Raw genomic sequence first — 25,300 nt, 5'->3', positions numbered from 1 at the left:
GTAGAATTAATGGCCGCCAGCAGCAGGTAAACGAACGACTACAAAGTCACTCAGAAAAACAAATAAGGGCTGTAGAGGTTGTAAAAAATAGTCCTTAAAAATGAATAGTTCGTGAACTGCACATCATGACTACCCATATTTAATGACCGTTCTCCTAGCAGCAGGATATTATGGTGGCAGCACTTTAACTGAGACAGGTAAAAAATATAAAAAAGTATCTCTACAGTCTATTATTCTCAACATTCCAGTGTCAATATTGTATTTGTTCATTTTATTGGTCATAAATTACTTATTGCCTTTTATTGTTGGCATAATAAAAGTGGATAAATTCAATATATTTTTAATGAGTTATCCACATTTTTAAATAAGGGCTTTTCTTTTGAAGGTTTAACATGACAATTCAAACGTGACGTCATCGTTTGTGCTGCTGGCAGAATACTCGTAATAATTACTAGTCAGGGTCTGTGGGCGAAACAGAAACTGTCAGTAGAAGAGAGGATGCGTGTTGGTAAGTTTATACTAGTCTGTAAAATACACTATGCTTTGCATGTTTGATAACTGTACATTCACACTTATCTCGTAAACACAAATCGCACGTTAAATTTCGGGTGTCCGTTTGAAGTCGCTTGCTTGTTGTCTGTTGTTCGTCAGTCACAATTTCTGCCATAGATAACTTTAGCTGCAGCTGTAGCTAGCATTTTGGCTGCTAAATTCTATGTGGCTTTTGAAAGTACGAATTTTAACTATGGATTTACTGCCATTGTCAACATTGATACAGTAAAACAAAACAAAAAAGTGTAGGTGGACTAATGTAGAGGCCAGTGGTTACCGCTGGGAAAGCTGATGTCGTGTTCTTGTGAAACCTGATATTTTGGGAGTGAAGTTAGTGGACTGGGTTAGTTTCTATACCGCAAATGTCTGGTGACGTCATCAATCAGATGGTTAGGTTCAAAGGGCTGTTGTTGTTTTGAGAGCTGGGTCTTAAGTAACTAGATGACAGTGACTTTAATAAAAACTGAAAGGAATTTAAAAAGGCCTTCATGGAAATTGAACAGAGCCCGGTTTCCCAAAAGCATCCTAAGGCTTCATTCATCGTTAGAAACTTAGTAGGAGCATCATTCGATCCTCGAGCCGTTTCCCATTACTGAAATTGCTCCTGAAAACGCTTGATATTTAAATGGAATTTTAACCTGGGGAAATCTGGGCTTGTTTTCATCATGGGGGGTGGGGGACGAAATCTGTAAAGAAATGTAGACCTTCTTTGTGGCATGTTGAGAAGGCTCTGTGTGATACTGATCGCACGACACGTTTGTGCGTGTAAATATGGTTGTCCTTGTTCGATAGAGCCATTGGGCGTCTTTCAGCGGATTCATTGCTAAATATTAGTGATAAACTGATGACATTTTTCTGGTACCCAATATTTTCCTTGGCCAAAAAAACGATACTGATACATTTTTTTGTGCCTTTTTTAAGAATTCTAGTACAGTTAAATATTTCACACGGACGCACTACAGTCCCTGGTTTGAATCCAGGCTGTATCATATCCGGCCATAGGGCGGCGCACAATTGGCCCAGCGTCATCCGGGTTTGGCCATGGTAGGCTGTCATTGTAAATAAGGATGTGTTCTTTAACTGACTTGCCTAGTTAAATAAAGGTTACACACACACCACACTGACCAAAAGGTTTGTTGGCATTTACGTATGTCCCCATTACCAGTAAAACATAATCAAGACTTATTTCTTTCACTTACTTGATGTGTTGTTTCGTTGTTCAGTCGTTTCATTATCAACCAGGATTTCATCATACATGTCAAGCAGTGAAGTTTCAGCTTTGTTTGTCTGTGGCCTCTCTTCCTCGGTGTCCACTGTGTCCGTTTCCATCTTGTCCAGCTGTGTATGTAACATTTCACCTAAACCCTCTTTCTTGTCTGCATTGAGGTAGCGGTCCTTGTAAATAGCGTCGAGCATGGTGGCGACACAGTATACGTCACTTTATACACCGAATAACTGGGGCCAAGATGTTTACCAGTTTCTGTGACCGTGACAACAAATACAAAGGAGCCCATTTCTTTGCATAGCAGGCGAAGGATATGAAGATGCTTCATATGAAAACTGAGATGACTGTATTAAAAGATAAACACAGGTTACATAGACCATATATAAATGAACTCAGCAAAAAAAGAAACGTCCCTTTTTCAGGACCCTGTCTTTCAAAGATAATTCGTAAACATCCAAATAACTAAACCAATCTTCATTGTGAAAGGGTTTAAACACTGTTTCCCATGCTTGTTTAATGAACATGCACCTGTGGACTGGTCGTTAAGACACTAACAGCTTCCAGATGGAAGGCAATTATGGTCACAGTTATGACATCTTAGGACACTAAAGAGGCCTTTCTACTGATTCTGAAAAAAAACAAAAGAAAGATGCCCAGGGTCCCTGCTCATCTGCTTGAACGTGCCTTAGGCATGCTGCAAGGAGGCATGAGGACTGCAGATGTGGCCAGGGCAATAAATTGCAATGTCCGTACTGTGAGACCCATAAGACAGCGCTACAGGGAGACAGGACGGACAGCTGATCGTTCTTGCAGTGGCAGACCACGTGTAACAACACCTGCACAGGATCGGTACATCCGAACATCACACCTGGGGGACAGGTACAGGATGGTAACAACTGCTTGAGTTACACCAGGAACGCACAACCCCTCCATCAGTGCGGAGACTATCCGCAATAGGCTGAGAGAGGCTTGACTGAGGGCTTGTAGGCCTGTTGTCTGGTGAGGACTTGCCTTACATCACCGGCAACAACGTCGCCTATGGGCGCAAACCCACCGTCGCTGAACCAGACAGGACTGGCAAAAAGTGCTCTTCACTGACGAGTCGCGGTTTTGTCTCACCAGGGGTGATGGTCGGATTTGCGTTTATCATCAAAGGCATGAGCGTTACACAGAGGCCTGTACTATGGAGCGGGATCGATTTGGAGGTGGAGGGTCCGTCATGGTCTGGGTCGGTGTGTCACAGCATCATCGGACTGAGCTTGTTGTCATTGCAGGCAATCTCAATGCTGTGCATTACAGGAAGACATCCTCCTCCCTCATGTGGTACCCTTCCTGCAGGCTTGACAATGCCACCAGCCATACTGCTTGTTCTGTGTGTGATTTCCTGCAAGGAAAGAATGTCAGTGTTCTGCTATGGCCAGTGAAGAGCCTAGATCTCAATCCCATTGAGCACGTGTGGGACCTGTTGGATCGGAGGGTGAGGACTAGGGCCATTCCCCCCAGAAATGTCTGGGAACTTGCAGGTTCCTTGGTGGAAGAGTGGGGTAACATCTCACAGCAAAAATGGGCAAATCTGGTACAGTCCATGAGGAGGAGATGCACTGCAGTACTTAATGCAGCTGGTGGCCACACCAGATACTGACTGTTACTTTTGATTTTGACCCCCCCCCCTACCCCTTTGTTCAGGGACACATTATTCCATTTCTGTTAGTTACATGTCTGTGGAACTTGTTCAGTTTACGTCTGTTGTTGAATCTTGTTATGTTCGTACAGATATTTACACAAGTTTGTTGAAAATAAACACAGTTGAGTGTGAGGGGATGTTTTAGTTTTTGCTGAGTTTACATAAAACTAATCAGTTGGAGTCGGAAGTTTACATACACTTAGGTTGGAGTCATTAACTCGTTTTTCAACCACTCAACAAATTTCTTGTTAACAAACTATAGTTTTGGCAAGTCGGTTAGCGCATCTACTTTGTGCAGGACACAAGTCATTTTTCCATCAATTGTTTACGTACAGATTATTTCACTTATTCACTGTATCACAATTCCAGTGGGTCAGAAGTTTACATACAGTAAGATGACTGTGCCTTTAAACGGCTTGGAAAATTCCAGAAAATTATGTCATGGCTTTAGAAGCTTCTGATATGCTAATTGACATCATTTGAGTCACCTGTGGATGTATTTCAAGGCCTACCTTCAAACTCAGTGCCTCTTTGCTTGACATCATGTGAAAATCAAAAGAAATCAGCCAAGACCTCAGAATAAAAATTGTAGACCTCCACGAGTCTAGTTCATCCTTGGGAGCAATTTCCAAACACCTGAAGGTACCACGTTCATCTGTACAAACAGTAGTACGCAAGTATAAACACCATGGGACAACGCAGCCGCCATACCGCTCAGGAAGGTGACGCGTTCTGTCTCCTGGAGATGAACGTACTTTGGTGCGAATAGTGCAAATCAATCCCAGAACAACAGCAAGGACCCTGTGAAGATGCTGGAAGAAACGGGGACAAAAGTATCTATAGCCACAGTAAAACAAGTCCTATATCGACATAACCTGAAAGGCCACTCAACAAGGAAGAAGCCACTGCTCCAAAACCACCATAAAAAAGTCAGACTTTGGTTTGCAACTGCACACTGGGACAAAGATGGTACTTTTTGGAGAAAGGTCTTCTGGTCTGATGAAACAAAAATATAACTGTTTGTCCATTATCACCGCTGTTATGTTTGAAGGAAAAAGAGGGAAGCTTGCCGAATAACAACATCCCAACCGTGAAGCACGGGGGTGGCAGCATCATGTTGTGGAACGTGCTTTGCTGCAGGAAGGACTGGTGCCCTAATAGATAGCATCATGAGGGAGGAAAATGATGTGGATATATTGAAGAAACATCTCAAGACATCAGTCAGGAAGTTAAAGCTTGGTCGCAAATGGGTCTCCCAAATGGACAATGACCCCAAGCATACTTCCAAAGTTGTTGCAAAATGGCTTAAGGACCACAATGTCGAGGTATTGGATTGGCCATCACAAAGCCTCACCTCAATATTATAGAAAATGTGTGGGCAGACCTGAAAAAGTGTGTGCGAGCAAGGAGGCCTACAAACCTGACTCAGTTACACCAGCTCTGTCAGGTGGAATGGGCCAAAATTCACCCAACTTATTGTGGGAAGCTTGTGGAAGGCTACCTGAAACATTTGACACAAGTTAAACAATTTAAAGGCAATGCTACCAAATACTAATTGAGTGTATGTAAACTTTTGACCCACTGGGAATGTGATGAAAGAAATAAAAGCTTAAATAAATCATTCTCTTTCCTATTATTCTGACATTTCATATTCTTAAAATAAATTGGTGATCCTAACTGACCTAAGACAGAGAATTTTTACAAGGAATAAATGTCAGGAATTGTGAAACTGAGTTTGAAACTGAGTTTAAATATTTGGCTAAGGTTTATGTAAACTTCTGACTTCAACTGTATGTAAATGTCATATTTTTTTATTTTTATACATTTGGCAACATTTCTAAAAACCTGTTTTTGCTTTGTCATTATAGGTTATTGTGTTTAGATTGGTTATGAGGGGGGGGGAAATAATTTAATCCATTATAGAATAAGGCTGTAATGTAATAATGTGGGAAACGTCAAGGGGTCTAAATTCTTTCAAATGCACTGTATTGCCATGTTATCTAACTAGCTAATTGTTTCAATGCATCTTTTAAGTGTGAAATTACAAGACATTTATTTAGCTAAGGGTTTGTCCCTGATAACCTCCTTGTTGTAATGTTAGCTAGCTAGGTTTGTTAGTCCCACTGGGCTAGCTGGCTAACGTTAGCTACTGAGTCCTTTTTGTCCAAAATGGAAAAGTTAGACACAAAAAAAAGAAAAGTAAAGCTTTTTTACACTAGCAAAAAACACTGTTTCCTCTCAGCATTGCTAGCTATCTATCAAACATGTAAGCTTCTAGCTGGGATATAAAAAATGATGTACTGTTACTCCAAAACCGTTTGACCAACAGAGAAGCAACATTTACGCCTCCCTCTAAACCCCACCTACATGGAATTAATGTGCCAAAACTTTACAAATGCAAAAAAGGGCAGTGAAAGCGAAGAGCAGAGTAACTTATTTTAACCATAGATAAGTGGTGTAAAAAGTACTTAATTGTCATACTTGAGTAAAAGTAAATAATAGAAAATTACTCAAGTAAAATTGAGTCACCCAGTAAAATACTACTGGAGTAAAAGTCAGTGTTTGGTTTTAAATATACTTAAGTATTAAAAGTCAAAGTATAAATCATTTAACATTCTTTATATTAAGGAAACCAGACGGCATCATTTTATTTTTTTCCTTAGGAATATAGTAAAGTTGTCAAATATAAATAATCCCCCAAACTATTTAAGTAGTACTTTCAAGTATTTTTTTTTTACTTAAGTACTTTACACCACTGCCAAAGAGGGAACAGTTTCATCACAATTGCGTTATGATTGAAAATGTTTCACTGGAAAGAATTTCTTTGCATTTATTTACAATTCATTTGTTCTTGCCTTTAAAAATAATTTCATTGCAATATTTATTTTGCACTCAACTTTGGAGTTAATATTTTGCTTTCAGTATAATTTTTTATTTGCCATAATAAAAATGTTATCTAATTCAAAAGGGTTGCTTAATATAAAAAGGCACAAAAGTAATTCCATAAGAACTGTGCTGAAACAAAAGTAGGGTATCAAAGAATTTGCACAGCTGTCAGTCAAGCTAAGGACATTATCGAGAATTTATCAGTCATATCTATGCAACCAAGGTTGGTTTGATCTGTTGATTCAATATTCTTAGTACTCTTGTCTTGACTAGGCTTATACCTTTAGGATTTATGACAAGATTGTGTTCATTTTGATAAATGCTGTCAACAGGCTATGTAATCTCATTCATTTGCAAAGTTAGATAAAGTCTGTTTGTAGGAAGAGTCGGGATAGTTGCATGTTTTAATCTTTGACCTTTGGCACACACAACCAAACCCATCATTAAAAGATAAGTATTTTTTTACAACCACATCTCTTTTTTTTTTTGTAAATAGGGTCCAGACTAGAGGTCGACCGATTTTATGATTTTTCAACGCCGATATCGATTTATTGGAGGACCAAAAAAGCAGATACCGATTTTAATCTTATTTATTTATTATTTATTTTTTGGTAATAATGACAATTACAACAATACTGAATTAACACTTATTTTAACTTAATATAATACATCAATAAAATCAATTTGGTCTCAAATAAATAATGAAACATGTTCAATTTGGTTTAAATAATGCAAAAACAAAGTGTGGGTGAAGAAAGTAAAAGTGCAATATGTGCCATGTAAGAAAGCTAACGTTTAAGTTCCTTGCTCAGAACATGAGAAGATATGAAAGCTGGTGGTTCCTTTTAACATGAGTCTTCAATATTCCCAGGTAGGAAGTTTTAGGTTGTAGTAATTTATAGGACTATTTCTCTCTCTACGATTTGTATTTCATATACCGTTTGACTATTGGATGTTCTTATAGGCACTTTAGTATTGCCAGTGTAACATTATAGCTTCTGTCTCTCTCCTCGCTCCTACCTGGGCTCGAACCAGGAACACATCGACAACAGCCACCCTCGAAGCAGCATTACCCATGCAGAGCAAGGTGAACAACTACTCCAAGTCTCAGAGCGAGTAACGTTTGAAACACTATTAGCGCGCACCCCGCTAACTAGCTAGCCATTTCACATCGGTTACACCAGCCTAATCTCAGGAGTTGATAGGCTTGAAGTCATGAACAGCGAAATGCTTGAAGCACAGCGAAAAGCTGCTGGAAAAACGCACGAAAGTGCTGTTTGAATGAATGCTTACGAGCCTGCTGGTGCCTACCATCGCTCAGTCAGACTGCTCTATCAAATCATAGACTTAATTATAACATAATAACACACAGAAATATGAGCCTTAGTTTCCGGATTCGACCATATTAATGACCTATCATCTCTACATTTTTTCATTGAAATAGGGAACCGTTACGTATTTTTTTCTAACGGGTGGCATCCTTAAGTCTAAATATTCCTGTTACATTGCACAACCTTCAATGTTATGTCATAATTACGTAAAATTCTGGCAAATTAGTTCGCAACGAGCCAGGCGGCCCAAACTGTTGCATATACCCTGACTCTGCGTGCAATGAACGCAAGAGAAGTGACACAATTTCACCTGGTTAATATTGCCTGCTAACCTGGATTTCTTTTAGCTAAATATGCAAGTTTAAAAATATATACTTCTGTGTATTGATTTTAAGAAAGGCATTGATGTTTATGGTTAGGTACACGTTGGAGCAACGACAATTATTTTTCGCGAAAGTGCACCGCATCGATTATATGCAACGCAGGACATGCTAGATAAACTAGTAATATCATCAACCATGTGTAGTTAACTAGTGATTATGATTGATTGTTTTTTATAAGAAGTTTAATGCTAGCTAGCAACTTACCTTGGCTCCTTACTGCATTTGCGTAACAGGCAGGCTCCTCGTGAGGCAGGTGGTTATAGAGCGTTGGACTAGTTAACTGTAAGGTTGCAAGATTGAATCCCTGAGCTGACAAGGTAAAAATCTGTCGTTCTGCCCCTGAACAAGGCAGTTAACCCACTGTTCCTAGGCCGTCATTGAAAATAAGAATGTGTTCTTAACTGACTTGCCTAGTTAAATAAAGGTGTAAAAAAACGGCCAATAATACCGATTTCCGGTTGTTATGAAAACGTGAAATCAGCCCTAATTAATCGGCCATTCCAATTAATCAGTCGATCTCTAGTCCAGACACTTGTTTTGCAATTTCACTTGTTTTTGAGAAACTTAGCCCAACCCCAAGTGAAATTGCAAAACAACATTAACCCTCATTCTGCACGATGAGGATGGTTGAGGTAAGTTTCTCAAATTGCAAAACAAGTGTTTCGACCCTATAACAATACATTTACATTTTATTTATTTTTGGTTGTGAAAAAGCAAAGTTCTGCTTTAATGACGGGTTTGGTTGTGTGTGCCAAAGGTCAAAGATTAAAGCATACAACTATCCCAAGACTCCTACAAACATACTTTTTCTAACTGCAAAATGATGAGATTACAAAGCCTGTTGCCAGCATTTATCAAAATGAACACAATCTTGTCATAAATCCTAAAGGTATAGGCCTAGTCAAGACAAGAATACTAAGAATCATGAATCAACAGATCTAACCAACCTTGGACTGATACATTCTCTTATGTCCTTAGCTTGATTGACAGCTGTGCAAATTCTTTGATACCCTACTTTTATTTCAGCACAGTTCTTATGGAATTACATTTGTGCCTTTTTTTATATCAAGCAACCCTTTTGAATTAGAGAACAACATTTTTATTATGGCAAATAAAAATGATGATATTGAAAGCCAAACATTAACTCATGTTTTGAGTGCAAAATAAATAATATTGCAAGGAAATCATTTTTAATGGCAAGAACAAATTAATTGTAAATAAATGCAAATAATTTTTTTCCAGTGAAACATTTTAAATCATAACACGATTGCAATGAAACTGTTCCCTCTTTGGCAGTGGTGTAAAGTACTTAAGTAAAAAAAATACTTGAAAGTACTACTTAAATAGTTTTGGGGGGGTATCTGTACTTTACTATTTATATTTTTGACAGCTTTTACTTTACTGTATTCCTAAAATGTATGTAATTTTTACTCCATACATTTTTCCTGACACCCAAAATTACTAATTACATTTTGAATGCTTAGCAGGACAAGAAAATGGTCTAAAGTACATCCCTGGTCATCCCTACAGCCTCTGATCTGGTGGAGTCACTAAACACATGCTTCGTTTGTAAATGATGTCGGAGTGTGCCCCTGGCTATCCCTAAATAAAAGGTGGAAAAAAAGAAATTGATGCCGTCTGGTTTGCTTAATATAATATTTTTTAAATGCTTTTTACTTTGAATACTTAAGTAATTTTACTTGTAGTATTTTACTAGGTGATTTACTTTTACTTGATTCATTTTATATTTGTTTACATGATTCCATATGTGTTATTTCATAGTTTTGATGTCTTCACTATTATTCTACAATGTAGAAAATGGTTAAAATAAAGAAAAACCCTGGAATGAGTAGGTGTGTCCAAACTTTTGACTGGTACTGTGTATGTTTTTGGGGGGGGTTGTATAAAAGCAAAATTCTCCTTTTCAATCTCCTTAATTTAATCTGTCAAAGCTATTATAAAATAAATAAGAAATAAAATATTTGGTTTATATGTATCTTCTCTCTCTAGTTTTCAGGTATGGCCTGGAGAGCTGTGTTCACAGCCTTGGAGGCAGTGTGTGAGGAAAACATCACAGCTCTGTCTGGGCCTACCGACTTGCTGTGCGGTAACGCTTCCGGACGCTTGTTGACCTGCATGAGAAAGATTCAGGACCATGGCCGTGCACTCGAACCTGTGGTTGCTGGTTTTACTGCAGTCTACCACCACTATGACTTTGACGCAGATACCCCTGGGAATGGGTATCGCACACTGGTAAAGGTAAGCTATAATAACATAACTTTTCTTCTGACATTCTGAGCAGTGAGGTTAGTAGTCTAGAAGAAGTATCACGCAGTGTGATTGTCAAGAGACTGAGACAATCACACAGTCAAAAGACTGCGCAAGCTAGCAACAGAGGGACAATCTTGGATTATTAATATAATGCAAAACTAGAAATATATTCATTTTATTCGCAATACCAGCTGACAACAAAGCATCCCATCTCATCTCTCAGGTGCTGCAGTCTTGCCTTTTGCACATCATCCACAAGGGCCGCTACATTGCCTCTAACTGCCACAGGGCCTTCTTTAGGGCAAACCACAATGCCTCAGAGATGGAAGCCTACTCCAGTGCCCTGTGTCAGCTGCGGGCCCTCCTCTACCTTGCTCAGCGTCTGATCCACGACAACAGTCATGGGCAACTGTACTCCCTGCAGAATGGAGAGCTGAGCAGGAGGTTTGTGAGGGAGTACACCTCCATGCACAAGGCCTGCTTCTATGGCCGCTGCCTGGGCTTTCAGGTCAGTCATCACCACTTGTTGACTTTGTGGGAGGAGTGGCACATTGATTTCAATATAATGTTGATAAGATATCATTTAGCAATTGGTCATTGTGAATGCTAAGCTTTTCATGACTTGGGAATATACTGAGGGTGGATATACTGTAGCCTCGGCGAGAACCAGGCTTCCCTAACAACGTTTTTGGAGGTATGGCTACGTGAGACCAATGATCCTGAAATCCAAATTTTCCCTCCGTCTCCCCAGTTCTCGCCTACCCTTCGTCCATTCCTGCAGACAGTTGTCATAAGCATGGTCTCATTCGGAGAGAGCTACGGAAAACAACAGTCTGGGTTAGGTCAGTCTCTGTAAATGTCTGAATTCTTTGGGCTGTAAGAGCGTGTAAAAACGATATATATTAATTTAATGGAGTACAGGCTTAACTGAATAAACAACACAGACTGAATGCAATGACATTTTATTAAGTAGTTTGAGGAATGGTCTCGTCTCTGAGGGAAGGTCCTCGGAGCCAGATGATGTGATGGTAATGTAGTCCTATGCACGACTCCTTTTTCTATAATACAGTAAGTAAGAGAACGTGGCTACGTTTGTCACATAAATGCAACCCAAGATTTACGCCTATTGGCTGAGAGAGAGAGGAAGGTGATAATTGCAAAAGTGAGCCCAGCCCATAGGTTAAACAGCAAGCGTGAGGCATATGCATTATTGTGCCGTGCTTATAAGCTACAGGGTAAATGGGTGAATGACCTTCCACACATGGGAAATAGGAAAAGGGAGAAGAAACCAGATGCTAATCTGATGATGATACGTTTGTATTCATTCCCACTATGCCCGTAGAATAGGAAACAAAAGTGAATTTATGTTATGGAGGAAGTTAAACATTCAGACCAGCCTTCCTGATTTGAACTTTCATAATAGTACTTGCCGCAATAAACCTCAGTGACTATCTACCTCTTAGGGCCTCTTGTAAGATTTGTGGTTATCCTTTGACATTTTAAATGTTAATTGCATAGTATGCACTGCCCTACAGACTTTGCATACACTCTCCATTTCCCTAAGGCATGGCAGCTTTCTCCTTCCTTACCTCTGCGAAGTATGTCATTGATCCAGAGCTGAGGGGAGCAGAGTTTGAGCGGATCACCCAGAATCTGGACATGAAGTTCTGGAAGTCTTTCTGGAACCTCACAGAATCAGAGCTTCTATCGGTGAGGGCAGAAGGGAGTCAACTAGTAATATGATATTGTATGCAAATAAAGATGTCTTGAATCTCGCAGTCTCTCTTAGGTCTCTGTTTCCCTTACTCACTCTTTTCTTGCTCTTCCAAACCTTCTGTTGGTTTGATTGCTTTTAAGACCCTTTCTCCCACAGGGCTTGGCCAGTGTAGCCTCTAACCTAGTGCAGCTGAACCTCACCCTGACCATACCTCCTGAACCACTGCGCCTCCCCCTGGCCTCAGACCCCCGTCTCTTTGCCCCTGTGTCCCCTCCGGTGGCCCACTGGGGCCCTGGACCTGTTAACGTGCGGCTCATCTCCTATGAACTTCGAGAAGGGCAGGTGAGCTCTCAGCTGTAACCTTGGTGGTTACTATGTGATGTTTTTATCAAAGTTCTGCACAGTTTAATCATGTTAGTGTAAAAAGGGTTACGTTATGACGCAAACATCTAGTTCTCTCTCTTCCTTCAGGACAGTGACGAGCTGCTGGCTTTCTCTCGTACAGAAGCTACCCCCATCTCTGTGTCTTTGGTACCGTTTGGTGCTCAGAAGCACCCTCCCTCCCCCTGGTTGCTGATCCACTTCCATGGAGGAGGCTTCGTGGCCCAGACCTCGAAATCCCATGAGGTATGGTAGGCCAGGCATTGTGATGTGATGCCTGCAATTACTTAAGCTAATCAGTCACCTTAGTCTCTCAGTAATCAAGTTAAGTGGGGCTCAGCACTTACCATGAAGTCTACTTTCCTCTCTTTTAACAGTTATGTTTAATTTTCCTGTCAATTCTCCATTTTCTCATCACTCCATTTGTCCTCCATCCTCCTTTTATTTCCCAGAACTATCTGAAGAGCTGGTCCAAGGATCTAAATGTCCCCATTCTGTCTGTGGACTACTCCCTTGCCCCTGAGGCCCCATTTCCCAGAGCCCTGGAGGAGTGCTTCTATGCCTACTGTTGGGCCCTCAAGAACTGCCATCTTCTGGGTCTGTGTTGTTACTAATGTGTTAGAGTTTAGAACCAAAGAAATTATTGCAGAATTATAACAACCTCCTGTATCAGACCAGCTGGTACTGATTGCTCTGTCCCTCTGCCCCAGGCTCCACGGCTGAGCGTGTGTGTCTGGCTGGGGACAGTGCTGGGGGGAACCTCTGCATCACAGTGTCTATGAGGGCCATAGCCTGCGGTGTGCGTGTCCCAGATGGTATAATGGCTGCCTATCCAGCTACCCTGCTCACCATTGACGCCTCGCCCTCCCGTCTGCTCACCCTCATTGACCCACTACTGCCATTAGGAGTGCTCTCCAAGTGCCTCAATGCCTACGCAGGTAAGGAAGGAAGGAAGGAAGGATGTGAAATGAATGAGGGTATTAGTCAAAGCTTATGGAAATGAGTTAGAGGGGCAAAGAGTGTCTCAGCATTAATAGTGATGCTTTTGTGTGTAGGTATTAAATAACTGTATTGTTTTGCCCCCCCCCCCCCCAATTACCTCATCTTCCTCTTTTCCTTTCTCTCCAGGTGAAGACTCTCAGGCAGTACAGCCCACAGAGTGGACCAGCACATTGAGTGCTCTAGGTAGAGACACAGCCTTGCTGATCAGTGATCTCACACACGGGGCATCCAATTGGATCCAGTCATTCCTTCCTGCAGAGGTCCTAGGGTCACTGTCATCGTCACACCAGCAGTCCCTCGACAACGAGGCCCACTACAGATCAACGTCACCCAGTTCCTCCTCATCCAACTCCTCCTCAGGTCCTAGGGATTACCCAGAAGGTTTTGAGCCCCTGCGCTCTGAGCGCCTCGCTGTGATCCAGACGCCTAGCTGTCCCATCGTCAAGAACCCGTTTGTGTCACCACTTCTATCCCCTGATGACCTACTGAGAGGACTACCGCCTGTACATTTGGTGGTGAGAGGGGGGTATGTGAAGGGGTGGTTATGGTGGAGTCAATGCATTTGGAAAAATTGGTGTGGAGGATGGAACAGCCAAGAAAGTAAAAGAGTAGCAGACCTGCCAACATGTACACATTTTGTGTACCATGCACGCAATTTGAGGTCAAAGTACGCTGGTATGAAAAACTAGCCTAAAATATGCAGAAATAGGCTTCTAGTTGGAACATTGTGGTTTCAACCGTCTGAAGTTGGAGCTGAGTCAATCAGAGGACTTGGGCGATGAGAGAGAATCTTTAGCTCTTCGCGCCAGCCTAGTCGTAGTACTGTTTTCCTCCCTCGTGGATAGCTGCCATCCAGCTCGTCATCCTTTGATGACACTGATGTGTGAGGAAAAAGGATAAGAAAATGGAGAACAAACTGTTTGTCAAATACATTTTCCAAAATGTTATGTGTTAGTTAAGCACACAACCACTTATTTCGTAGTTAGCTCCTTGACGAATGTAAGTGGCTACTGCGTTTAGTGAACTAGATTTAAGCCAGAACACTTTCTTGCCCACACATGCTTAGATCTCCAATGGTAGTAGGCGCGAGCACATTGACGGGCAAGGAAACATGCGGTGTTGCAGTAGTTCAGTGCGCATAACTGCGTGAATGTAAACAGACATGGCAGAGAGAGCTGTTCCGCTAATACCCTCCTTCACAGAAACTGTTATAGATTAGTAGGCCTATGGTAGTTAATCAGTTCTTGATCCTACTTCTTGATATGTCAACAAACAGTAGACTGCTAATGATAATAATAGTCAGTTCACCAATGACAAGGCACGTTGAATGAATGCTAGCCTAGTAGTCAGACCTAACTTGATGGATTAGGTCAGAGATGGAGATCTGAAACAAGTTCCTATAGGCCTAGTTCACTTGTTTCATATTCCAAATAGCCTATTGGATCCAGTAATTGAATTATTCAGCATTTTCTCCCCAAACAAAATTTGAAAAGTCAGTTTACATTTTCACGAGACTATTCACATCAAGACTAGAGGTCGACCGATTATGATTTTTCAACGCCGATACGGATTATTAGAGGACCAAAAAAGCCTATACCGATTAATCGGCCGATTTAAAAAAATATATATATATATATATATATATATATATATATATATATATATATAAAAATAATAATAAATAAAAATTAAATTATATATATATATATATAAAAAATAATAATAATAATAATAAATAAAATAAATAAAAATTAAATTATATATATAATTGAGAATTTTTTTTTATTTGTAATAATGACAATTACAACAATACTGAATTAACACTTACTTTAACTTAATATAATACATCAATAAAATCAATTTAGCCTCAAGTAGATAATGAAACATGTTCAATTTGGTTTAAATAATGCAAAAACAAAGTGTTGGAGAAGAACGTAAAAGTGCAATATGTGCTATGTAAGAAAGCTAACGTTTCAATTCCTTGCTCAGAACATGAGAGAATGTTAAAATTAACCACCAGCTTTCATATGAGTCTTCAATATTCCCAGGTAAGAAGTTTTAGTTATTATAGGACTATTTCCCTCTATACCATTTGTATACCATATGGATGTTCTTATAGGCACTTTAGTATTGCCAGTGTAACAGTATAGCTTCCGTCCCTCTCCTCGCTCCTCCCTGGGCTCAAACCAGCAACACAACGACAACAGCCACCACATCGAAGCAGCGTTACCCATGCAAAGCAAGGGAAACAACCACCCCAAGGCTCAGAGCGAGTGAAGTTTGAAACGCTATTAGCGCGCAGTAACTAGCCAGCCATTTCACTTCGGTCACACCAGCCTCATCTCGGGAGTTGATAGGCTTGAAGTCATAAACAGCGCAATGCTTGACGCACAACGAAGAGCTGCTGGCAAAACGCACGAAAGTGCTGTTTGAATGAATGTTTACGCGCTTGCTTCTGCCTACCACCGCTCAGTCAGATACTTAGATACTTGTATGCTCAGTCAGATTATATGCAACACAGAACACGCTAGATAATATCTAGTAATATCACCAACCATGTGTAGTTAAACTAGTGATTATGATTGATTGTTTTTTATAAGATAAGTTTAATGCTAGCTAGCAACTTACCTTGGCTTACTGCATTTGCGTAACAGGCAGTCTCCTTGTGGAGTGCAACGAGAGAGAGAGGCAGGTCGTTATTGCGTTGGACTAGTTAACTGTAAGGTTGCAAGATTGGATCCCCCGAGCTGACAAGGTGAAAATCTGTCTTTCTGCCCCTGAACAAGGCAGTTAACCCACCGTTCCTAGGCCGTCATTGAAAATAAGAATGTGTTCTTAACTGACTTGCCTAGTTAAATAAAGATTAAATAAAGGTGTAAAAAAAAATACATTAAAAAATAATAATAATAATACATTTAAAAATTGGCAAATCGACACCCAAATATACCGATTTCCGATTGTTATGAAAACTTGAAATCGGCCCTAATCGGTCGACCTCTAATCAATGCACCTATGTATTAGAATAATCATTACCCCCTAAATGATTAGTGTCATTGAGACCATCTACATTTTTATTTAGGATCAAACACAAGACTTCAGTGTTGGCTTTACTTGGCTACATTGTTTGATATAATTTAAGACTCTAGGTTTCAGGAAATGGCAGTTACAGGTTGAAAAAAAAATGCAAAATGCCACCACCTTATCAGAAAATCCGAGGAAGAGCCCTGGGCAATGTTCCCTCTAAGCTGCGCACAATAAACTTTCCCCGTTAGTTTGCACTATCAACGTTTCCCTCTACTGTGGGAATTATGATCAAATCAGCATAATATTAGTCCTGTTCAATGTAACATACCGAAACAAATATAACTAAACAAGATTTACCAGTAGTCTGATTTTGTTTTAGGCAGAGCGCATCGGAGGAGGACTCCATTGCAATGACAGGCATGAGTGGTCAAGAGTAGATGTGTGTGCGCACATTTGTTCATATTCTTTGCTAGTTAGTGAGTTATCAGCCCAATTATAGCAAATGTCTGGTCAACAATTGAGCAGTGATTGCTTCCTACAAGAGCACAAAACATGTAGGCCTACATTAGGGGCAGTGTTGTATATTGAGACAGGTTTGATTAAGCTAAGAAGCCAATAGGCAGAGGGTAGCATACATTTCTGACTGATTCTCTAATAATAATGGTATGGGGATGACAATAATAATCATTTTGTATCAAACAACATAATACAACTGCATTGTCAGTCACCTCCTTGTCTGAAGGACAAGTGGCTAAAGGGGTTATATCAAGCCCTGCATAATGTTTTTAGAAGTCTACATTGAACTGTGGTGTTGGCTGCTTCTGTAGGCAGTATCATAGTATAGCTATTTTATTAGCTATTTCCATGTTAAAATGTTATGGGATGTTTTTTAATGGTAGGCCATTACAACTATAACTTAAAGCTGGTGTTCACAGTAAACAGTGTGCGCACTTAACGTGTGCTGGAAGTTGCACAGATTTTTCATAACGTTCAAGTTTGCACTCGGCAGACCTGAAATTTACTCAGTGATGAAAACAATTAGGGAACATTGGCCCTGGGGTGTGTTTATTTTGCCGCTCTGTTGCAAAACATTTCTTAAACAGAACAAAATGGGGAGGGACTTACCTGAATTTGTCCAATAGAAACTCAAATTTTTTGTTGTTTGGACTAATGATTACATCCCCGATTGTACGTTTTTAAATGTATTTTTAGTTAGCTACTGAAGAGCATCCAATTACCAAGTACCCATAACAGTCTATAGCCTACCATTACTACTGAGGCAGTCTTCTGCCAACAGCATTATTATGCCAAAAAATTAGCATTTGTCCATGATTTGAGCAGTGTGGGTGTCGCACGCGTGCTGTCGTGGGGGACGGTTCTGCTTCTGCACTGAAGTAGTACTAGTAAAAATCTGCAGTGGGTCTATTTTGACCTTGTTCACTGGTCTCTCTAATACGCCACGATTGTTGGTCTTTCCATTTTAAGGGCCAATCGGGAGTTCAAACAATAACAAAGCGAACACCCCGCCACTTGTTTTGGTAAAAATAGCTGAGGGATGGGGCTTGTGAAATATACGTATAACCACTGAACTATAGATGCAAAGACTGACCATCTTGAGATCAAAATGATAGTTACAACTATGTTTTGAAGCTATACAGAGTTTGTTTATAAGCATTGGCATAAAACAAGCTTGTATTATTGGTTCAGAGGGGTATACTACAAAAAACACATATCGAAGTTTATTTTTCTTAATTAACCAAAAAAATCAATAGTTATTTGTGGTTGTTTATCCAAGTAAACTGGCTAACTCATTGGTCCTGATTTGTAGCATACCCCTCTGATGTGGTATGATAGTTGAACTAAGCAGTTATAGGTTATATTCTTTAAGAATTAATGGCTATAAAGTACCACAGTATCATAATAGAGTCATAATACCCATAAAACCTAGCGATAAAATAGTAAAATGGTCCCAATCATTTTTCACATTTTAGAAACATTTCAAATAAAGGCTGTGTTTCATGTAGGCTTACTCTGGCGTGATGTTTTGATAACCCCCCCCCCCCCCCAAATGAAATGCTAATTAGCTGCTAATGTGACTATCATAAAGAACTACTATTTAAAAATATATATATATAAGTCGGTTAGGAACAAATTCTTATTGACAATGACAGCCTAACCCGGACAACGCTTGGCCAATTGTGATACAGCTTGGAATCGAACCAGGGTCTGTAGTGACGCCTCTAGCACTGAGATGCAGTGCCTTAAACGGCTGCGCCACTCGGGAGCCCCAGCTGCTGATCTGGACGACACTGCCAAATTGAGGCAGAGGTAAGAATGTCTGGAATAACTATGTTAGCTAAATGTAGTACAATAAGTTGGCTACATTTCTTTAAATGGAATATTCTGTGAACTGTCTTGTGCACATTTTAAATTGACACAATACCTGTTAGCAAAGGTGTCAGCTAGAGATGATGTGCAGGAGCTTGCAGGGATTTGTAGTTTTGCATGAGGTCTACTTTGATGCTAATTAGCACTTTTGAATCTAAGAGTAAATAGAGGCAATTATATAAAAGTCACCTTGTCCAAGAGAGATTTACATGGTTATCAAAACGTTACACCAGGGTAAGTCTACATGAAACACAGACGTTATTTTCAGTGATTCTAAAATCCCCAACAGGAAAAATGAATGGTGGAAAAATGATTGGAACCATTTCCCTGTTTGACCGCTAGATTTTATGAGTATTATGACACTTCCACGGCAGGACTCTATACACCCCTTTCTGTGCTTGCAAACATTGCTGCAAGAGGACAATGCACGCCATATTGGTTACATAACACGGGGGAGTTCTCATTAACCGCCAGCAAAACAAGCCTCCGTTTACATGTTGCTTATGAGTGCTTTTCACTCTACATTTGGATTTTAAGGATGTATGAATGTCCTGCTTAATATACTAGTTGTCATCTTTGCAAATCAACTCACTGCATTATACTTAAACACTTTTGGCTAGAGCTCTTATGTTAATGAGCGTTGGCATTCTATCTATCAACTGCTGCATCCAAAATAAGTATTTAGCAAAGATCACAACCAAATATAATCTTAGCGACTGTTCAAGCAATGATCAAAACAACATTGTAAGCGTACCCCAAAAAGTGTTTTTGTTTAGAAGTAACAGAAATGCAACTATGTTGAATGGGCACAGATGGCGATGGTGGTCAATCTGCCTCCTAAAATGGCTTGTGCATTCCGTGCCTGACGTCAGTGTGTTGTGTACTGAAAAGGGGCCTACATATTAATTAAACAGTCCAAAAATGGAGGAAGAATCTCCAGATTGGCCCTGTAATTCTTACTCCCCTGTCTGTCCCCACAGGCCTCTGCACTGGATGCCTTGTTGGATGACTCTGTGATGTTCGCCAAGAAACTGCGGGATATGGGCCAACCAGTGACCCTGAGAGTGGTGGAGGACCTCCCACATGGCTTCCTCAGCCTATTGGGGCTCGCTAAGGAGACACAGGTGGCCTCAGACATCTGCGTAGCGCGAATCAGAGAGGTCTTCCAGCAGCAAACCCCGCCTCCCTGTACTAACAAGCAACCAAAGTTGGAAAGGACCAATCATGGCCCATCAAATTGAGTGGCTTACCAGCTGCCTAATAAAATGGAGGGGAAAGTGTAGTTGTTAGAGTTTGTAGGGAACTGAGGAGTCATGCATGTACAATTTATAAAATGGTGAAGAGGGGGGGAAATAAACTACGGATGGAAGAAAAAGGGAGGACAGGCCCCTTGAGGGGCTTTCCAGATTATTTTACTCAATGGTAGTCTGGGGGGAAAGGCAGTCGACTGACAGCACAATACGATCATCCAAAGCACACTGGGGGAAAAGTATGAAATGTAGTCCTTTTTAACATTGCAGAAACATAACACAGGGTATTTGAAAAAAAACAATGACCAGCGTTGAAAGAAATGCCTTTCCTGGTTGCTATTCTGTCCTTATGCTTTAACCAACCCCTTTGTGATTGATTTGGCTAAAGCAGAAACAAAATGGCAACCGGCTGCTTAGAAATAAAAGTAATAATCTCTGAATAGACAGATTTGTGTAATCAGAAGTAGTGCCTTTAACTCCAAAACTGTACTGTACAAACAAATCCCTTTATTTTACCTTGCCTGTATCATCGGGTTGAACAACTAATAGGACCTAATGCATGCATACAGTGCCTTCAAAGTATTTAGACCCCTTGACTTTTTCAAAATTTTATTAGGTTTCCCTCATCAATCTACAGACAATGCTCCATAAAGACAAAGAAAAACAGGTTTTTAGAAATATTACCTAATTTATTTATTTTTAAATGATCTAATTTACATAAGTATTCAGATCTTTTACTGAGTACTTTGTTGAAGCACATTTGGCAGCGATTACAGCCTTGAGTCTTTTGGGGAATTACACTATAAGCTTGGCACACCTGTATTTGGGGAATTTATCCCATTTGTTCTCTGTAGATCCTCTCAAGCTCTGTCAGGTTGGATTGGGAGCATTGCTGCACAGCTATTTTCAGGTCTCTCCAGAGATGTTCAATAGGGTTCAAGTCCAAGCTCTGGCTGGGCCACTCAATGATATTCAGAGACTTGTCCCAAAGCCACTTGTTCGTTGTCTTGGCTGTGTGCTTAGGGTCGTTGTCCTGTTGGAAGGTGAACCTTCGCCCCCAGTCTGAGGTCCTGAGTGCTCTGGAGCAGGTTTTCATCAAGGATCTCTCTGTAATTTGCTCCGTTCATCTTTGCCTCGATCGTAACTAGTCGCCCAGTCCCTGCCACTGGAAAACATCCCCACAGCATGAAGCTGCCACCACCATGCTTCACCGTAGGGATGGTGCCAGGTTTCCTCCAGAACGTGATGCTTGGCATTCAGGCCAAATAGTTCAATCTTGGTTTCATCAGACCGGAGAATCTTGTTTCTCATCATCTGAGAGTCTTTAGGTGCCTTTTGGCAAACTCCAAGCAGGCTGTAATGTGCCTTTTACTAAGGAGTGGCTTCTGTTTGGCCACTGTACCATAAAGGCCTGATTTGGTGAAGTGCTGCAGAGATGGTTGTCCTTCTGGATGGTTATCCCATCTCCACAGAGGGACTCTAGAGCTCTCTGTGACCATCGGATTCTTGGTCACCTCCCTGATAAGGCCCTTATCCCCAGATTGCTCAGTTTTGCTGAGCGGCCAGCTCTAGGAAGAGTCTTGGTGGTTCCAAACTTCTTCCATTTAAGAATGATGGAGGCTACTGTGTTCTTGGGGACCTTCAATGCTGCAGAAATGTTTTGGTACCCTTCCCCAGATCTGTGCCTGGACACAATCATGTCTCGGAGCTCTACGTACCATGGCTCATGGCTTGGTTTTTGCTCTGACATGTACTGCCATCTGTGTGACCTTATGTATACAGGTGTGTGCCTTTCCAAATCATGTCGTTTCAATTGTATTTACCCCAAGTGGACTCCAAGTTGTAGAAACATCTTGATGTGTTCTGACTTCTAAATATGAAATATTCTTATTCATGTCACTGAGGGAGAGGTGAATGTAGAGCGTTTACATTCTGTCAGAATATATTGTTAGACATCAGGGATCCTATGGAAGGACAAGGTCCACAGTCTGGTACAAGTCAACAGGACAGCTGTGAGGTGGAGTGAGGAATTTGGGCAGAGGTCACATGAAGTGAGGAAGAACAGATATCACAAAAAGTATGTCTTGCAAGGGCCTCCTGAGTGGCGCAGTGGTCTAAGGCAGGATCTCTAGCTGTGGCACTACAGATCTGTGGCACTACAGATCCTAGTTCGAGTCCAGGCTCTGTCGCAACCGGCCGAGACTAGGAGACCCATGAAGCGGTTCACAATTGTCCCAGTGCCGTCCGGGTTTGGGGAGGTTTTTGCCGGCAGGGATGTGACCCAGGCTGTGTGACCCAGTGGGTGAATAAACTTGGTTTGAACTTGGTTTACTAATCGTCCGTGAGTTTGTATTCTTTATTTAGAACCTAACAATTGGCGCTGCGAACTTCAGAGTCCGAATCAGTGAAACAGGAGCCTGCTCCAGAAATATGGTAGTTCCTACACCTGTTACCAGTCATTATTTAGTACTTAACAATCTCAAGAATGATCAATGGAAACAGGATGCACCTGAGCTCAATTTCAAGTCTCGTAGCAAAGGGTCTGAATACTTATGTAAATAAGGTATTTCTGTTACATATAAATTTGAAAAATTTCTAAAAACCTGTTTTTGCTTTGTCATGGGGTATTGTGTGTAGATTGCTGAGGAACTTGTTTTATTTAATCCATTCTAGAATAAGGCTGTAATGTAACAAAATGTGTAAAAGGTCAATGGGTCTAAATACTTCCGAAGTCACTGTAGTTACTTCGTGTGTGTGTGTGTGTGTGTGTGTGTGTGTGTGTGTGTGTGTGTGTGTGTGGTGAAGCTTGTTTATGTATTTACAAGATAGAGCTACAGTATTGTATTGACAAGGTGATGTTGACCAGCAGCGGATGAGTGTGGAAATGACTTGGTTGAACATGGACATGTTTTTGTTTGGGTTACTGTTTTAAAAAAATATGTTGTATTTAAGGCTAGATGTCAAATGTACTTACTACTTACAGAACACAAAAATTATGATCTATTACCTTTCATGAATGACAAATTTTGGAACACCAGTCATCTTTTGTGGCTTGGGGATGCCTAATACAGACAGAAGCATGTCTGTTCTATGAAATATATTCTCAAATAAATGTATTCTCAAATATCTTATTTTCTCTGTTACTCTGTGTGCACTGAACTGACATGCATGAGTATTAATGACACTCCGATGTTCAGATTAAGGGAATGAAGTAGTCTATAATGCGCACCACACAGTGCTCAAATCCGACAGCGGTGTGTAGCCTATTGTAGCTGCTGGGGAAATGTATTCAAAGCCTATCACTCTGGATGTAACTTTTCAGTGCTACTATTTTTGTAATGTTATTAATGAAACAAAATCAAACAACCCCATAGTAGAATAGTTGACCGATTTACCTAGTCAACTTGTGTGTTCATTCTCGAGGCTCATTGAAATTGCTAGAGCCATAGGAGGGACAGATGTATTCTGACAAGCAGTCAATGCACAACAATGTTTAATGCAATCGCAGGAAAACTTTTGAAAGCCGTTTTGGCCTTTGTTAAAAGAAAGAGGGGATCCCAGTTTTACATTACTACCACGTTCATAGTGTCCAATGGGGTAAATGCAGATAGCCACTACGCTTCATCAGTTGGTCTACAGGTGATAATTCTTATTGCCGATAGCACATCTGATAATATAGACTGTGCATAGGCTGGTACAATGTTAAAATATATTTTCTACCTTTTTTACCAAAATGTTATTAGACCCATTTCTGGAGGTTTTATAAAATGCAGACAGATAATTGGTTCGTTCAACATGGGTTTTTTTGTCTGTAAAATTAACTATGCGAGAAATGGCAGTGAAAACACCTTTTTATGCGCAATTTTTTAAAATATAAAAAACATCAAGTAAAGTAAACTTGAATCACGGGATGATATGGTATGTGGTGCTCCCACTGCGACTAGGGAAACCATACAGTTTATTAGGCTACAGATTAAATAAATTATGAACTTCACAGAGTGGTAAAAATGCACAGTGATCTTGATGCTCCTTTCCATTAAATATCGAGGGTCTTATTCTGGTGACATGATGATCAGTGCTTGACTGCCGTTTAACAAATACAAATATTCTTGCTCTTATCCATAATAATCTCATCATGTAGACTAGCCTACCTGCACAGTATCTGCCAGCTGTTGGCTAGTGCACACGTGCCAAGACCAGAGTAGGCACTGTCGTGTCTTTATCATTAACTGAAGACTTATAGTTTTTATCAAAGATTCTCTGTAATTAAGTATTACGCGATTAGACTGATTAATCATGTAACCGTAATTACTAGGAAGTCGGGGCACCAAGAAAAAATAATCTGATTATAAAGTTATAATTTCCTTAAAATAACTTTTCAGATATTTTATCTGATCAATTAGTCTTCGAATGAATTAATTATTTACTTTACCTTACGTTAATCTCATTCCAAACGTCGTAAATGGTTGGTTATCTGCACGAACCCAGTCTTCACTATGAGTCATCCATACATCAATTGTCTTAAATCATTTATTTATTACTAAGTAATTCACAGAAATGCATAAACAAACAAACAAACAAACAAGGTAAATGTGGTTACATGAAATGATAGGAGAATGTGCCCTAGTGGGCTAAACCGGCATGGCGGCTTGTTAGACAAAAGGGGAAGTGGGGGTCGACTAAGAAGTCACTACAAAGTGATAATTATAACAATTGAAATGCTAATCCTTTACACATGAACACTCACTCATTCGGGAACAATTGCAATCAATATATATATTTACGCTCAGTGTGTCGTCTTGATCGCTGGTGAAAAGTTAATTTATTTTGTAGAATTGTCCGTCTCTCTCTCTCTCTCTCTCTCTCTCTCTCTCTCTCTCTCTATCTATCTATCTATCTATCGGTTGTGGTTAGAGGGGATTGTTCAGAGTGACATTCGTTATAGAATGGATGTTACGGCGGTTGTCATTCTTCGTGTTCAATGATACCGAATTCCTAGCTGCAGACTAGTAATTAATATCAAAGACTTGTTCTTATTCTATCGGCATCGATAGTCTAAGAGTTTAACCACGTGGTGTGGTTAAAATATTCAGCAATGGTCTACAACCTTTGTCCTCCTAATGGAGAAAAACATGGTCTACAACCTTTAGCCATCTCGTAATTGAGGTAAGGTCGGTCTGCTGATCGAAAACCCGAGTGGGGGTTT

At 40.3% G+C, this 25,300-nt stretch overlaps 1 protein-coding gene across 2 annotated transcripts; it reads left to right on the top strand.

Annotated features, from left to right (window-relative positions):
* The first annotated feature begins 417 nt into the window (after window positions 1-417).
* LOC139391816 (lipase, hormone-sensitive a) lies at window positions 418-23,225 on the top strand. 2 transcript variants are annotated; one of them, XM_071139380.1, is made up of 11 exons: window positions 418-508; window positions 10,072-10,320; window positions 10,556-10,840; window positions 11,084-11,174; window positions 11,897-12,042; window positions 12,206-12,391; window positions 12,521-12,676; window positions 12,883-13,027; window positions 13,141-13,368; window positions 13,559-13,947; window positions 19,825-23,225. In XM_071139380.1, the coding sequence occupies exons 2-11, from the start codon at window positions 10,081-10,083 to the stop codon at window positions 20,083-20,085; spliced, it is 2,127 nt and encodes a 708-aa protein (XP_070995481.1). In that variant the 5' UTR covers window positions 418-508; window positions 10,072-10,080; the 3' UTR covers window positions 20,086-23,225. The 2 variants fall into 2 exon arrangements, with proteins under 2 accessions (XP_070995481.1, XP_070995482.1); XM_071139381.1 differs by lacking the exon at window positions 418-508 and adding an exon at window positions 9,579-9,674 and having other exon boundaries at window positions 19,825-23,220.
* The last annotated feature ends 2,075 nt before the right edge of the window (window positions 23,226-25,300 follow it).

This window comes from Oncorhynchus clarkii, chromosome 32 (genome assembly GCF_045791955.1).
Source record: "Oncorhynchus clarkii lewisi isolate Uvic-CL-2024 chromosome 32, UVic_Ocla_1.0, whole genome shotgun sequence".
Classification (NCBI taxonomy): domain Eukaryota; kingdom Metazoa; phylum Chordata; class Actinopteri; order Salmoniformes; family Salmonidae; genus Oncorhynchus; species Oncorhynchus clarkii.
Note: the sequence above shows the minus strand (reverse complement) of the source record. Positions and strands in the feature narration are given on the sequence as shown.